Source organism: Lissotriton vulgaris, chromosome 7, assembly GCF_964263255.1.
Source record: "Lissotriton vulgaris chromosome 7, aLisVul1.2, whole genome shotgun sequence".
Lineage (NCBI taxonomy): Eukaryota > Metazoa > Chordata > Amphibia > Caudata > Salamandridae > Lissotriton > Lissotriton vulgaris.
The window spans coordinates 475,367,390-475,382,552 of record NC_141695.1 but is presented as its reverse complement, the minus strand read 5'-3'; the positions used below and the strand labels follow the sequence as shown (position 1 = coordinate 475,382,552).

General features: G+C 42.3%; 1 protein-coding gene across 5 annotated transcripts in view; it reads right to left on the bottom strand.

The window, feature by feature from the left end:
* The window catches only part of LOC147701905 (uncharacterized), a 232,412-nt gene that overhangs the window by 39,039 nt on the left and 178,210 nt on the right, over nucleotides 1–15,163 (bottom strand). For all 5 annotated transcript variants that reach the window (XM_086930533.1, XM_086930535.1, XM_086930536.1 and 2 more), the window contains one exon: nucleotides 526–594. In XM_086930533.1, coding sequence (XP_086786659.1) covers nucleotides 526–594 — 69 coding nt within the window. The remainder of the gene's footprint in view (nucleotides 1–525; nucleotides 595–15,163) is intronic.

The following is a 15,163-nucleotide window of genomic DNA, read 5'->3' as shown; positions in this document are numbered from 1 at the left end:
ATAGCTGAAAGAGCACAAAAGCGGACGAAAACTGTAGTTAGGCCGTGCTGCTTCCGGAATAAACGGCAGTAACGCATCCTAACTACAGCCAATAATAAGCTCCATAAGAAAAGCTATGCCAACCTTAAACAAATGGCAAACGGAAGGGGAAATTACCTGGCAATAGGCGGAGTTTCTCCCAACATTCAGATTACTTCATGCCTCGTAGAGGCAGCGCATACGCTGCCCTATACGAGACCTAAAAACATAATGCAGGTTGCATACATTGCCTCAAAATAATGATTACATGTAAAATAAAGTATAAATGTAAGCCTCAAACAGAACAGTAATGACCTGTACATAGATTCCAACATGTAATATATAGTACCTAAAACGTATGAAGCATTTGAAGTTGGGAAGGTATTTGTAACAGAGGCTAAACAGAGCAGTAAGACCTGAGTTTTATACCCAGTGTAGCACAAACAGAACCACATTTGGGTACCTGTGAACGACCAACATCAGTCTGCAGTATAAATAGATGCTTACGTGAAGGTGACGTTGATGGATCCCTCTCGCTATCTTGAGCTGGCAGAGGAGTTTGGGGCCACAGTGGATCTGTGAATGAAAAATGGCGTCAGGTAACACAGCAATGTTACAAAAATAACAATACCTGCAAGAATTAATTGTTCTAAAACAAGACTAAACAGTCAAAAACGCAGGATGTCCTGCAAAGGTATTCAGCGACATTTAATTAAAAAAATATATTAACAACCTTTTGACTCGAGCATTAGTTTAGTCAAGGATGTGATTCTATGTCCACAAAAATAACACAATTTGTGATCTATAAAATGTGGGGACAAAACTGCATGTGCGTAGAATGGAGAACAACAGTCACGCACTCTCACTCGTCAATCAATAAACATGTTTGCACTTATTTATGTAAATTTACTAACCTTTATGGTTACATATAATTCATCATTAAACTTAATATATTATTCATTTAAACAATTTAGGTAACTGAAAGTAACATCTTACAGTGGGCATAAAAGCTAGCAGACTTTGTTTTCAATATGTTTCCAATGCTTGTAAGTAGGAATGAAGCTTCAAATGCCACCACAGTTTACTGTTCCTCTCAGGGAATGAATGCTTTGGCGTGAAGCCCACCTTGGGTGTCTTAAACAAATACAGGAAGGCAAAAGATATTCTTTTGTAGGTGTCCATCCCACTGTCTGACAACTTATCAGTAAGAGCATGTATCCATCCCTGAAATATCCAGAATCAGGGTTGGTGCTTACAGGCAAATAAAAATCCTTAACTTACTGTGATGTAGCTCAAACTTGAGCAGTCATCTAACATCACATGGTGGGACATGTTGCTCTGCGTGCTTAGTGCTAAATCAGTCCGTAGTCTCTATTTTGGCTATCCGGGAACAGTGGTGAAATGCAGTAATCAAGGAATTAATATTTCTAGAAGTTACAGATTGTGTTCAGAAGCTGAGTTGTAGGTAAGGAATGCCCTGGGGTTGCACATGCACAGGCCCCTGATCTGTGTTTATGCAGGCCCTTGAAGATCATGTTCAAGATCTAGAGCTGACAAGCGGACAGGGCAGACTCCATGCAGACATTTACCCAAACCCTGGGTTTCTGATGGGCGGTCCAGAACTCTGTGTTGTGGCCCATATGAACAATAGCCATCGATCAGGTTTTTGCACAGATCTCTAATACATGCACTAATATCTACATTAGAGAAGCCTTGTGCATGAAACAATTATGAGGTCTGGCATAATAGAATCCGGGGGTATGTGTTAAGTGAGAACCTGAGCACGATGCACAGATTATCATTAAAGGAAGTCACCATGTGCTAACTAGACATAATAAGAAGTGGCAGTGACGTATCACCAGAACATAAATGGAACTGAGAGCAATGTTCTACCTGGACATAACAAAACGTGGCAATGGACTTTTAAATAGTGAAAAGTAGGCTAGGTGGTCAAAACGGAAGCCTCCCTAGATGTCCTGAATGGATATGTTGGTAAATATTATTGCTTTAAGAGGGTATAATTAAAACTGATCATGATGTTACACACAGCTGCATGCATGCGCGTGCTCTTCGTGGCTTTATTATCCCTTTCTTTGTTTCAGTTGTTGCATTGCATCAAATAAGACTAGAGATATCACAATTCCCAAAATGCGCTGGCATGGGCTAATGGTGCAAGGACTGGGTATGAAGATGAAGATAAATGCCTATCACATGACACCATGGGCCACAATGCTGGAACAGAAAGCCTTGTCCAGCACTACTATGTGATTACAGCTGGTTTTAGCGAGTGCTCCCACACTCTGTGTTTTTGTTTTTTTCACTGACATTGTCTAGGGACAAGTGTGACACTCGTGAGGGGAGAGGCCAACCTTACAAAGTAAGGCTGCTATGGAACAGGAAACACACTTTGCAATGTACATCTAATCGCTTTTAAACCAGCATGGCTACGTTATTCAGATGAGTTCCAACGGAGAAAACACTTACCAAGAGTTGAATTATAAAGTACTGCCTACTAATCCAAGGACTATGCACAAGGATGAAATGAAAGAAAAACTGGAAACTGGCAATTCACGGTCAGGGCAGAAGACAGGATCAGGACACAGAAACGGGCAGAAACAAGTCACAGTCAATTCCCTTCTAAACTTACAGGAACAAAGTTCAAATCAGAAGAACTCCCAAACACGGTCAATTTGTTATGCCAGACTCGAGATCCAATTGTGAGGAAGCTACATCCCTTGTGCTTGAGGAAAGTCACATGCAGCAATGCAAACACTTTGGGAAATACGTCCAATGAAGGACAGGGAAATGCAGGAGGCAAGGTCCATCTTAGACCAATGCAGCCTGCAGCGGAAACACCTCTGTCGGCACCGTTATGTACGATGTCTTGTCTGACACAATTTCCACCCACACTGTGAAGTGGACAACACAAAAAGATTACTGTCATTCCAACGAAAGTAACTGTGGAGTAATGTGAACTTGAAGTAACTCACCTTGCTTGTATATGGCGGAAGGCTCCAAATGCTTGATGTTGATTCTTTTATTTTTAGGATAAACAGACCCCTGATGAAGGGTCTTTGACCCGAAATGCATTGGGATGATTGAAAAGAGATGCAATATATATGTGATACCAATAAACAGTTTACATGATGTACATGCACATGTGAGAATTATCATAGTGATGCTGTAACATCCAATAAAAGGAATCTTTTTGGATAAAGAAACAGTGAGCAATTGTGGATCTTATTTGAATTAGAGAAAGGTTACTTTAACCGAACAGGAGTGCAACAGGGGGACACTAAGGAAGATAAATTTAGTGCTTTATTTTGAGTATTGAACTTACTCCCTTAGGCCAGAGGGGGATATCCATGTGCACCCAAGACGATTACACGGAGTATGAATTTTCACCCAATTTAAAATAGTGTGCCTCACTACTCCTGAATTAAATATTGTTATAACTCATTGAAATTCCTTGTAGATAGTCCTGTATGAACCACAATTGTCATTCAGCAGTTGGAGCTTCATTTTCAGTTTTGACCACAGTGTTGTATAATATAGGTCTGCTTCAATAGTGACATGTTTTCAAGTAACTTAAGTTTGCTTGAACCTTTCACAAATTTTCTTACATGCTGGATTAGATTAAAAATATAACAACTTTTACAGGCTAATTTCTAGGATGAGAGTTGATTATGGGTTGGTGGAGATTGCTTGACGTGAGGGCTGTGCTCTGGTCCGACTCCCTTCCTAGACTTCAGCCATGTCCAGTACCCATTGTATCCACAGTGCCAGGGCTCCAGCTATGGCCACGTCCAGCAAAGGAGCATTCAACACCCACAGGACATTGACTGTTCTGTGCCATGCCGACACAGTGCCCAGTACTTGTGCCATGCACCCAGCAGCAGTGTCAGCAGTTCCCTGCCCTGTCAGTGAACATAATGCCCAGACCCAGCAGCGTGTGAATGGCCTGCCTGCTGTGTGCACCCCTACCTTATAGAGCCTTCATGAAAAGACTGATGTGTGACAGTGTCACATGCTATACACAAGCTCTTATCTCAACAACTTCAAAAAGTATACTGTAAAAGAGAAGGAAAGAGTGTGTGGACAGTGAAAGATACAACCATGGAAACTTTGGCGACTACAACAGAGGGGAAATCAATTTGAAAATATATATGGTGGCTGTATCAGACACTAGACATTTGCCATTTGTTAGCAATACCGAGCATCTGATGTTTCGCATATGGTGACAATTTATGACATATAGACATGGCTCTGGGGAATTTCAATGGGAATGTACTTAGTTCAGCCAATGTGTAATGGGGTATGATGTATTTATGGACCTGCGAGGTTGTCCAAAAAATGAAAAACTGACTCTACGTATGGGAAGCTGTTCCGTTAATATAATGTGAGTTTGTATTAGGAAACGTGAAGCTGAAACCTTGCGCATGAACAGTTCCTGGCATATTAAGGGGTGTTTTGGTATATAAGGCACTACATGGATATATGAGTATCTATAATGGCTGAACCTGGCAACATGAAGCTGAAGCTGGCACATGATGGAACTCCCCATCTATGATGACATTACTTATAATACAATGGTGATACCTGGAATATGATAGTGATGCCTTATGTATGCTGGATAGTATCTAATAAACACGTTATTTACCTTTAGTAACGCTCTTTCTAGTGGATACTATATTTAACCACTGATTACTCACATTTAAGATCCCCCAGGCGCAAGACTGGATGTCGAAAGTTCTCTGATTTGGGATCATTTTAGATGGAAAAAGAGACCATTCCAAATACTGTGGGATGAAGGAGAGCAGTGAGGAATCTGCAGTTAGATAGAATATCCACCAGAAACAGAATTAGGGAAGGTAAGTAACTTGTTTTTACGATGCACACGACTAACGACAGATTCCTCACCTGTAGAGCAGATACCAAACGAGAACCCCCAAGATGGAGGGTCTGTGAAATGGACTCAAACCAAAAAGTCTTCCAGGACCAAATAGGCGAAATGCAATTCTCATCAGACCTGGTTGTCAAGGCACTGGCACTATCTGAACATGTGAACTGAAACCCATGTCACGGCCTGTTGGATGTCAAGAACAGACACTCCACCTGAAAAAGGAGTGGTAGTAGTCTTTGCCTAGGTAGAATGAGCCGCAGTCCACCCAGAGGCAGCTTCTTGGCCAATTCAAGCTTATCTGAATGCTTAGGACTGTCCACCTTTATAAGTCCTTTCCTGTACGGCTTTACCTTTCTTTGCCCCAGAGAACTCAGACCAGACCCAATGGTCTTTAGTAGAATTGATATGAAAACTAAAGGCTCTTTTGTGGTCCAGCTAATGAGATGTTATGTTATGTTAAGGAATTTATTTAGCCCACGTACACCAAATGGTTTCATGGCACTGAACTCCACCATTCTTTCGATGGGGTGAACTGGAGCAAAAAAAGTAGGAAGAGTGGTAGCATGACCATCATGAAAGGACATTACAAAAAGGTCGCTATGGTTCTCAACACCAGAATGTGAGGAAAAAAGAAGGTGTGTAGCAACTGCATCAAGAAAGTCTGGAGCTCACCTATGCAACAAGCTAAAGTGATAGCAATGAGGAAGATGGTTTTTAGCGTCAGATGGCACAACAAACAGCTATGCCTTGGCTTGAAGTGGGTGCACAAGAGGAATGCAAGGACCAAATTAAGATCACCCAGTGGCATCACAAATGGTATGGGATGATACATGTATGTCAAATCTTTAATGAACAGCATCACAACAGGTGATGTAAGCAAGGACAGTTGGTCTGGCAAAAGCAAAAAGGCTGAAAGGGCCTTTCATGATGTCCACTTGCAAGACCTTGTCGGACCTGGACCAAAGATAACACAACCAACAAAACATGTGACAGTTTTGCTTGTTGTGGTTCTATACTGCAGACTTTACACCAGGTCACAAGCTTGTCCTGGTGTCCTGCATAAACAGATTTTGTAGAGGAGCAGCTGGTTGCAAGGATGACATTGGCTAGGAGGTAGGCTGAACTCGGTTAGATGTCGCCACTCAATCTTCATGCATGGAGGTGTAGATTGCACAGGCTCTGCAGCAGAACCCTGCCCTTCTGCTGCGACAGACGATCCTCCCTTAGCAGTAGCTTGATCGAAGGACAAATGCTGAGGCCAAGAAGTTCTGGCCCAATACGGAGCCATCAGGATGACAGTGGCCCAGTTGTTACTGATCTTCTTCAGAGCTCAAGGCAGGAGAGGCAGAGGCAGATAGCTGTACCTGTGCCCCACTCTAGTCTGAAAGCGTCTTTTAGAGAGAGCGTTCTTGGGAACTCCAACGTGCAAACGTTTTGAAACTGCACATTCTTGACAGAGGCCAAAAGATCCAGCCATGGCTCACCTCATGGTCCTAAGATGTCCCGCGTCACCTTTGGATGCAACCACTATTTGTGATCCACCAAGCATCACTAGCTGAGACCATCAGCCCTGGATATTAAAGATATCACCAGGTGGTTCCCAATCAGTGAGATGACCTGATGCTCCAGCCAACTCCTGAGGCATAGAGAATTTTGGCACATGACCTAGGACCACACTCTACCCTGCTTATTGCTTTACCACATTGCTGTGGTGTTGTCTGTAGGAACCTATACCAGCCTTCCCTTGATGGACAGTAGGAAAGTCTTCAAAGCCAGGTGAATGGCCTGCAACTTTAACAGGTTGATATGGAGTACATTTTTCGTCAGAGACCAGAGTCCTCTGATCTCCACCTTTAAAGCTGACCTACCTAACCAAGCAATGATAAATCTGTCACTACTGTTAGCTTTGGGTGGGTAAGGGAGAGAGGTATGCCACTGGTCAGGTTGTGATCAAACAGCCACTACAGCAGATTTCGAGTTCTCTCCCTTGAAAAATGGATTATATCCAACAGGTTTCCTCAAAGAATTCATATTCCACTGCAGAGCCTGCATATGCCACCGGGCATAGTTGATAAGCAGGATGAATGAGACTAAGAGGCCAGAACCAAGAGATCCACTCTAACTGAGACCTAACACCAATGCTGAAACATTGGGATCACAGACGTAAAGTCCAGTACCAGTTTTGACGGAAGGAAGGCCCTGAACTACACCATATCCATATCCAAAGATGTCAAGAAGTTTGTGGCCATTTGAAGGAGGTCTACGCTGACTGAGGAGAGAGCGCTTTGAACATCTAGTTTTTTGAAATACTGAGGGGCACTGGTTAGGCTGAAAGGGAGCACGGTTAACTAAAAGTGGTCCTGGCCACCTTGAATCGCATGTAAAGTCGTTATAGCTGGAGGATGGCCTCATAAAAGTACAGGTCCTGTAGTTCCAATGCTACTATCTAGTCGCCCAGATTCAGGCCAGACAGAACGTGGGCCAGTGTGAGCATCTTGAACGTGTTCTTCTGCTGGAAGGCGTTCAAAGGATGAAGATCTAAAATAGGATGAAAGCATCCGTACTACTTTGGTACGAGACATTGTAGAAGTAACAACCAAACTTGATTTCCAAGTCACCTACCCTCTCTCTGGCCCCCTTGGACAGTTGAAATTCCACAACTTGCAACATAATTGTCAGGTGCTCCTCTGAACGCCACTCTGATGTGGGTGAAAGATGCAGTGGGTCTGGAAGGAGCGTAAGGGCCTAGCCCTGCTGGACAATCTCAGCGACCCATCTGTTGGATATGACAGTTTGCCACCCTTGGAGGAAATGTCTGATCACACAATGGTGTGCCCCAAAACGGTTTGGAAGGGAGAGGCACTGGGAAGACCAGTGGCCACTGGAAACCTGTATGTTGCATACCTGATCCCATCCCCAACATTGAAAGGGCTGGGTTGCCTGTTGGTGAGGTGTGAGCTGTATGCTAGACCTTCTGAATAGCCCGAAAGGGCTGAAATTATTATGAAAACTCTCTGGCAAGGGTTGAAAGGCCCTAAGTATGAGCCGCGCCCCTAAGAATGAGTGGTGGCCCATCTCTCCTAGAAGCATTTGAGGACAGAATCAGACTTCTCACCAATTAGGTGAGTTCCATTGAATGTAATATCCATAAAGGCTGCCTTGACATCTCCAGAAAAGCCTATAGAGGTCAGCCATGCATGGCGACGGACCACTACACTAGTGTCGAATGCTCATCCCAAGCAATCAGTGGGGCCCAGGCCAAAACTAATTTGGCTGAATTTGTAATGGTTTGAGCAAGGAAGGCCAAAAACCCCTCAGGGACTGATGACAAGATCTCACTTGCCATGTCTCTGAGGGCATGTGTTTAAAGACTAGGTAGGCAACTGGAACTGATCAACCTTAAGGCTAGGCTGCTCTGCCTGACGAGAACATTTGTTTCCTGAATGTCTCAATTTTCTTTGATTCTCTGTCCATGAGGTTGTGGGGAATGAATTAGGGTTCACTTTGCTGGTGGGAGTCTGTACCACCAATCTCTCTGGTGTACGGTACAGAGTCAATAAATCAGGGACACCTAGTGCTGGTCTGTGGAATCTGGCTACCTACCTTTACACCAGTGGGCAAAACCTGGTTTAGTCTAGGTGCCCATTAATGTGTCAGTTAGGGCTCCACTAAATGGTAGTGAGGGTTCCAAAGTGGCCTGCCCAGGCTGCAAAACATCTATTGTCTATTGTCTATTGGGTAGCATTTCTTAAGTGCATAGTTACCCAGAGGCATCCCAGCGCTTAGCAACCTAAAAAGCACAAAGGAATTAAAAGAGATAAGTTTTAAGAAGCTTGCGAAATTTAAGGTGATCGGGCTGAGAGCGTAGGTGTTGAGGAATACTATTCCACAGTCTAGGAGCATTATAAGAAAATAGACGTCCTTTTGTTCTTGCCCGTTTGATTTCATTACAAGACCGGAGGCTACCATTATGCAAATACTTTTATTTGCTGCCCAAACATGCAGCCCTTTAAAGAATGCTATTACATCACAATAAATAGAACTTTAACACATAACAACTAGGATGAGCAGGCTCCTATCTTCCTCTTTTGTTCGCTGCTCTGACACAGATAAGTACTACCTTCTAGCATACCATCTTAACTTATTTATGAATATTTTGATATATTTTAAATGTATTTTATGACTCTATGATTACTAAATATCTCTTTCCTTATTTATTAACAATTACTCGCAGAATCTACATTAATATTGTTTATTTAAAACGTTTTTCTTATTAGATGTTAACATTAACATTTCCCAGTCCAATTTATGGTCGGGATTAGCCTTTTTTATTCCAGTTAACTACGATCGCTAGAGATTAGTTCATGGTAAGTATTCGATTATTCTGTGTCAATGTCGGAATATCTATAATATTCCTTTAAACTCTGTATGCCATGAATGAGGACCCCTAAATAAGTTTCAAAGCGTACCTTCTGTTTAAAAAAACAAAAAACAAAAAGGGGGAGAAATTGAAAAGAAACGCAAACGCCGACATATATTTTTAATCCCCCGTGTCTCTTAGCAACGTAGAGACACGGGTACGCGGTAGCTTGACGTCCTGCGCATGCCCATTATGCTTCTTGAATGCCTCACGCGTCTCCTAGCAACTGGCTGGGAGACACGGAGACGCGGTAACGTAGATCAGCCTCGCGCTTCAATGCGCGGCTGAGATTTGTTAAAATGCTCCTCCTGGTCTCCATGGTTATATCCCTCTAACGAGACTGTAACGGAGACGGAGGACGTGGAGCCTTTACGAAGCACAATTTAAACGAGAATAATAATATTTACAAAATTAATACAACAAAAAGATTTATTTCTGGCAAAGGATTGCCATCTACTGGCCTTTATCAGAATTGACGCAAGAGTTTCTCCCTTTAAGATAAGTGATTAACTCACGCTTATAAAGAGTCTTTTACTGATTATTCCAAGGATACTACCTTATAATTAACCCTTGAGGGGATTATTTAGACCTTATAATTAACCCTTAAAGGGATTATTTAGACCTATAAGGGGATTATTTAGACCTATAACCTATCTGGTGTACCTTTTATTACAATAATTGTCATGGAAGACAACACCAGTGATGTTAATGTGTCCCCTAAAGAACCTTTGCCAGACAACATTAAAGACCTCTTTAGAGAAGAATTTAGATCTTCTATTAAAGAGGCTGTTGACGCTGCTCTCGCAAAGAGAAAGAGTGTTTCGCCTACGGAGGAGAATTATTTCTCTCTATCGGATGGGGAATCCCCTTCTACATCTGCAGGGCAAAAAAAGGGAAAAGTACTCCAAAAGAAGAATCATTCTATTGAAGCATCCAAAAATGCATACGAGTTTGGTGGCCCTCACGCCACAAGAGTCATTGGTGCTCCTTGCAGCACAATAGATAGACCTCAATTACTTGAGGCAAGGAGAAGAGGTGTCCCTAGCGGCACAATAGAAGGCGGTACCCTCTACGCGACAAATGAATTTAACGACTATTTGGAAAGTCAACCAACAGACTATGATGACTGTGACAAATTTATTTTTGATCCTCAAGACTCTTTTGAAGATATTGACGAAGATTTAGAACAACCTTCTACTTCTACCTCAGTCAAAGACCCATTTGGTGGGGAAATGTTTAATCCCACTACAATCCGTCATCCTTGTAGCACTGAATGGTGGCCTATGTGTCATGTTGGGAAATACCTATCACAATGGGTTAGAAAACCCCTTGATATCAATACCCGTAATCTTTTAAGGAATGAATGCCCTCGTCCCTCTTCGGAGGACAAGATTTGTAATACACCTAACCTTGATCCTGACCTAATCACCTTCCTCGAAAGATGCCTTAAACAAGCTCAGGATAAACTGCTTGATGTAATGGGACCACTGTCTAAAATTCTGGATATGACGGAAGAAGCTAAAGCTAATGACTCACCTATAGACATCGAAGTACTTCAAGGATGGTCACAACGCGCTGTTTGCCTTATCGGCAATGCTAACGCGAATCTAATTACCGAACGTAGAAAGGCTGTTCTCTTGAGGATGAACCCAAAACTAACTGATCTCTCAGCTAGTGAAGATATGTCCAACACCAAAGGGCTCTTATTTGGAGACAACTTTGTTAAAACACTCTGGAAGTATGTCTCCACCGTCAACGCCTTTAGTAGGGCACAATCAAATATGCGTAGAGTCTTTGGCACTCGACCACTTTTTGGAAGGGCTGACAGAAGGGGACAACCTGTCAGCCGCACCTCATCCCGGTCCCAACTACGGTAAGGATAACCCCGTCTATCCCCTTAAAGGTGGCAGGAAGATTGAGACCATTCGAAAAGAATTGGCTTCGAGTTACCCAAGATCCATGGGTTTTGGAAACTGTTGTGGGATTCAAAATAGAATTTTGGGAAGAACCCTTTCAGGAAAGAGCTCCCAAAGAACTCATTTTAGACGAGACAAATTCGAAATTAATAGAGACAGAGATCTCCCAAATGTTAGAGAAAGAGGCTATTATAAAAATTCCACTTTCAGAGTTAACGAAAAGCTTTCTGAGTTCTATCTTTCTAGTCAAAAAGAAAGACAAGGATTGGCGACCTGTTATAAATTAAAAAAATTTGAACAATTTTCTAATCTACAGACATTTCAAGATGGAGGGTATCCATCTTTTGAGGGACATTCTTCAGACCAAAGACTGGCTAGTGAAATTGGATCTGAAAGATGCCTATTTCACCATTCCCATGCACGAGGATTGTCACAGATATCTCCGATTTACTTGGAAAGGAACTCTCTATCAGTTCCAATGTCTCCCCTTCGGTCTATCTTCAGCCCCTTGGTGCTTCACCAAGGTTCTTCGTCCGGTGGTCAGTTACCTAAGAGAAAGGGGGATTCGTCTTATAATTTATTTAAACGATATCCTCATCATGTCTCAGGACAAGACAGAATCCTGGAACATTTAGATATCACTATGAACCTCCTTCGAGACCTGGGTTTTATCATAAATTTGGAAAAATCTATTTTAACCCCAACTCAAGAAATAGAATTCTTGGGTTTCAAAGTCAATACTATTCTATCCAACCTGATCCTTCCCCACCAAAAGGTTGTCAAGATCAGGAAACACGTCTCCTACGTCCTTTCAAAAGATATTATCCGTCTGAAAGACCTAGCCAGAGTTTTGGGTCTCCTTTCATCTTCAATTCAAGCAATCTCTCAATGGCCCACTTCATTACAGGGGCTTGCAGAGATTGAAAGCTCAAGGCCTGAGGAAAGGTCTCTGGTACGAAGATTCTCTTCCCCTTTCAGAAGACGCTCGAGAAGACCTGCATTGGTGGTTAAACAACCTCCAAGCTTGGAATGGAAAAGCTATATTTGGAAATGTACCAGATTTTATCCTAGAATCCGATGCGAGCAACCGTGGTTGGGGTGCTCGTCTGAACGACCTAGAAACCGGTGGGAGATGGTCCTTTTCAGAACAATCACTCCACATAAACTCTTTAGAAATGTTGGCAGCCTTAAATGCCCTTATGAGTTTCAAAGAAGTTCTGAAGAACTCCAACACTTTAATCCGTTTGGACAATTTTTCAGCCATCTCTTACATAAATCGTTTGGGTGGCCGAAATCCAAAAGTCTCTCGGTTATCGCAAAGAAAATATGGGATTTCTGTTGGGAACACAAAATCACCCTCAGAGCAGATTACATTCCCGCTTCCTTAAATATGAGAGCAGACTGGAATCCACGTTTTCTTCACGATTCCAGCGATTGGATGCTGAATCCAAGATTTTTTCATCTAATTCAGAAAGTTTGGGGCCCAATCCTGTTAGATTTATTTGCCAGCCGTTTGACGAATCAAGTTCAGAAATACTTCAGATGGAGACCAGACCCAAACGCGTCGGGAGTAGATGCCTTTCTCCAACCTTGGGAAGGGACGAAGGGCTGCTACGCCTTCCCTCCTTTCTCAATGATTCAGAGATTGTTGTGGAAAGTGAGACTCGAATCATGCAACATAATTCTGGTGACTCCTCTTTGGAAATCCCAAGTATGGTTCCCCGGTGTAATGGAATTGGCGGTAGACTTCCCATGGTTAATCCCTTCCTGTCCGGGTCTACTACAAGGCCCAGACGGAGAAGAACATCCTTTAGTCTTGGAGGGGAAAATGAACCTTCTTGTTTGGAGAATATCAGGGATTCAGGGAGATATTCTGAACTTTCGGGAGAAGCTAAAAGCTTACTGAAAGAATCATGGGCCCCTGGGACCAGAAAGAGATACAGAGGAATATGGAACAAATGGTCTGGTTGGTGCCTTGAAAGGGATTTGGATCCTGTTCAATGTCCTTTACAATATGTAGCTAATTACCTCGCTCATCTTTTTGAGTCAGGTCTTTCTTTTAGAACCATCAACTGTTACAGGTCAGCCATCTCTTCAGGTCATTGTTTGATTAATAACCTTGCTATCGGATGTAATCCACTAATCAAAAGGGTCATGAAGGGTATTATACTTAGGAGACCTCCTAGAGCTCGCTATGAATCTCTTTGGGATGTTAATCTTATTTCTAACCTTTTCATGTCCTGGCCTGTTAATCAGTTACTTTCCCTTAAAAGAATTTCAATGAAATTAGCAACCCTATTGTGTTTAATATCCTTCAGGAGGGTGTCTGATATTAAAGCTCTTGATCTTTCCTACAGATTTTATTCTTCTGAAGGTGTTCATTTCGATATTTGGAAAAGAACGAAAACGATGTCAGAATCTATCTTCTATCCCTTCTTTCATGAATGTGAAAAATTATGTGTTGTTAATTGCATGAAGTGTTATGAAAATAAGATTTCAGTTTCTAGACCTCCTGGATGTGATCAACTCCTTTTATCTTTTGTTAGACCTTTTAGGCCAGTGTTATCAGCAACTTTAGCGAGATGGATACGCCTGATTATGCATGAAGCAGGTGTAGATCTATCTAGGTTTGGTGCTCACTCTTCTAGAGGTGCAATGGCTAGCATAGTCTTTTGGGCTGGAGGTTCTCTACCCGAAATACTTAAAGCTGCAGATTGGTCTAATGCAAGTCCTTCTCGAAGTTCTACTTGAGACCGATAGAACATGTTAGCGGTGCAGCTTTGCATGGCTTTAAACATGCATAATGGTAGCGTCCGGTCTTGTAATGAAATGTCGATTCTCCAATTAACATGAAGAGAGAATCTTGATTTCATTAAAGACATACGGAGGCTAACATTATCCCACCCTCCTCTCCCTGAGAGGTTTGGGTTGATGGATGTCAAATGTTTTATTATATCTGAAAATACGATTATTGTCTCTTGCCTTTTTCACTATATGGTATTTTTTTGTTCCTTCTCAGATAACAATCTTAAGGAATAATTGTTTCGATGAAATTTCTTCACTGTACTCCTGTGTCATCGCAGCCCACGAGGAAGATAGGAGCCTGCTCATCCTAGTTGTTATGTGTTAAAGTTCTATTTATTGTGATGTAATAGCATTCTTTAAAGGGCTGCATGTTTGGGAAGCAAATAAAAGTATTTGCATAATGTTAGCCTCCGTATGTCTTTAATGAAATCAAGATTCTCTCTTCATGTTAATTGGAGAATCGACATTCTCGGTATAAACATTAGGCCCTTACCACAGGATCTAAGGGTCCTATTGGGCACATACGGTTGATTCCAAGACCTCATAAGGGAGGGACCATTTCCTGATATTGATTTGTGAACAATACAGAGGGCCTTAAATTGAACTCACTTCAGAACTGGCAACCAATGCAACCTCATCAGAGAATCTTTAGCCGATGACCGCCTGGGGACCTTCAGCAACATCCGGGCCGCACAATTCTGTACTGTCTGCAGTTTTCTCATGGTACCTATGGGAGCACCGAGATACACAGCATTAGCATAATCAAGTCTTGATAAGACCAGTGCCTGTATCAAAACGCGTTTTGCTAAGAAAGGAAGCAGGGACAGCATCTTCCTAAATTTCCGGAGTACTCCAAAGCAAATGCCTGCCACTTTACAGGATTGAGCTTTGAAATCCAGGTTGTTGTCTATGCATACTCCTAAACTTTTTACCTGCTTCTTCGAAACAGGAGGAGGACCAAGGCAGTTGGGTAACGATGAATCAATATTAGTAGGAGCGGATGTCCCAAAAAACATAAGCTCCGTCTTAGAGCCATTAAGCTTTAGGAACGAGCTGCTCATCCAGAAAAAGACCTCCTGAAGACAGGAGCGCAGATCTGGA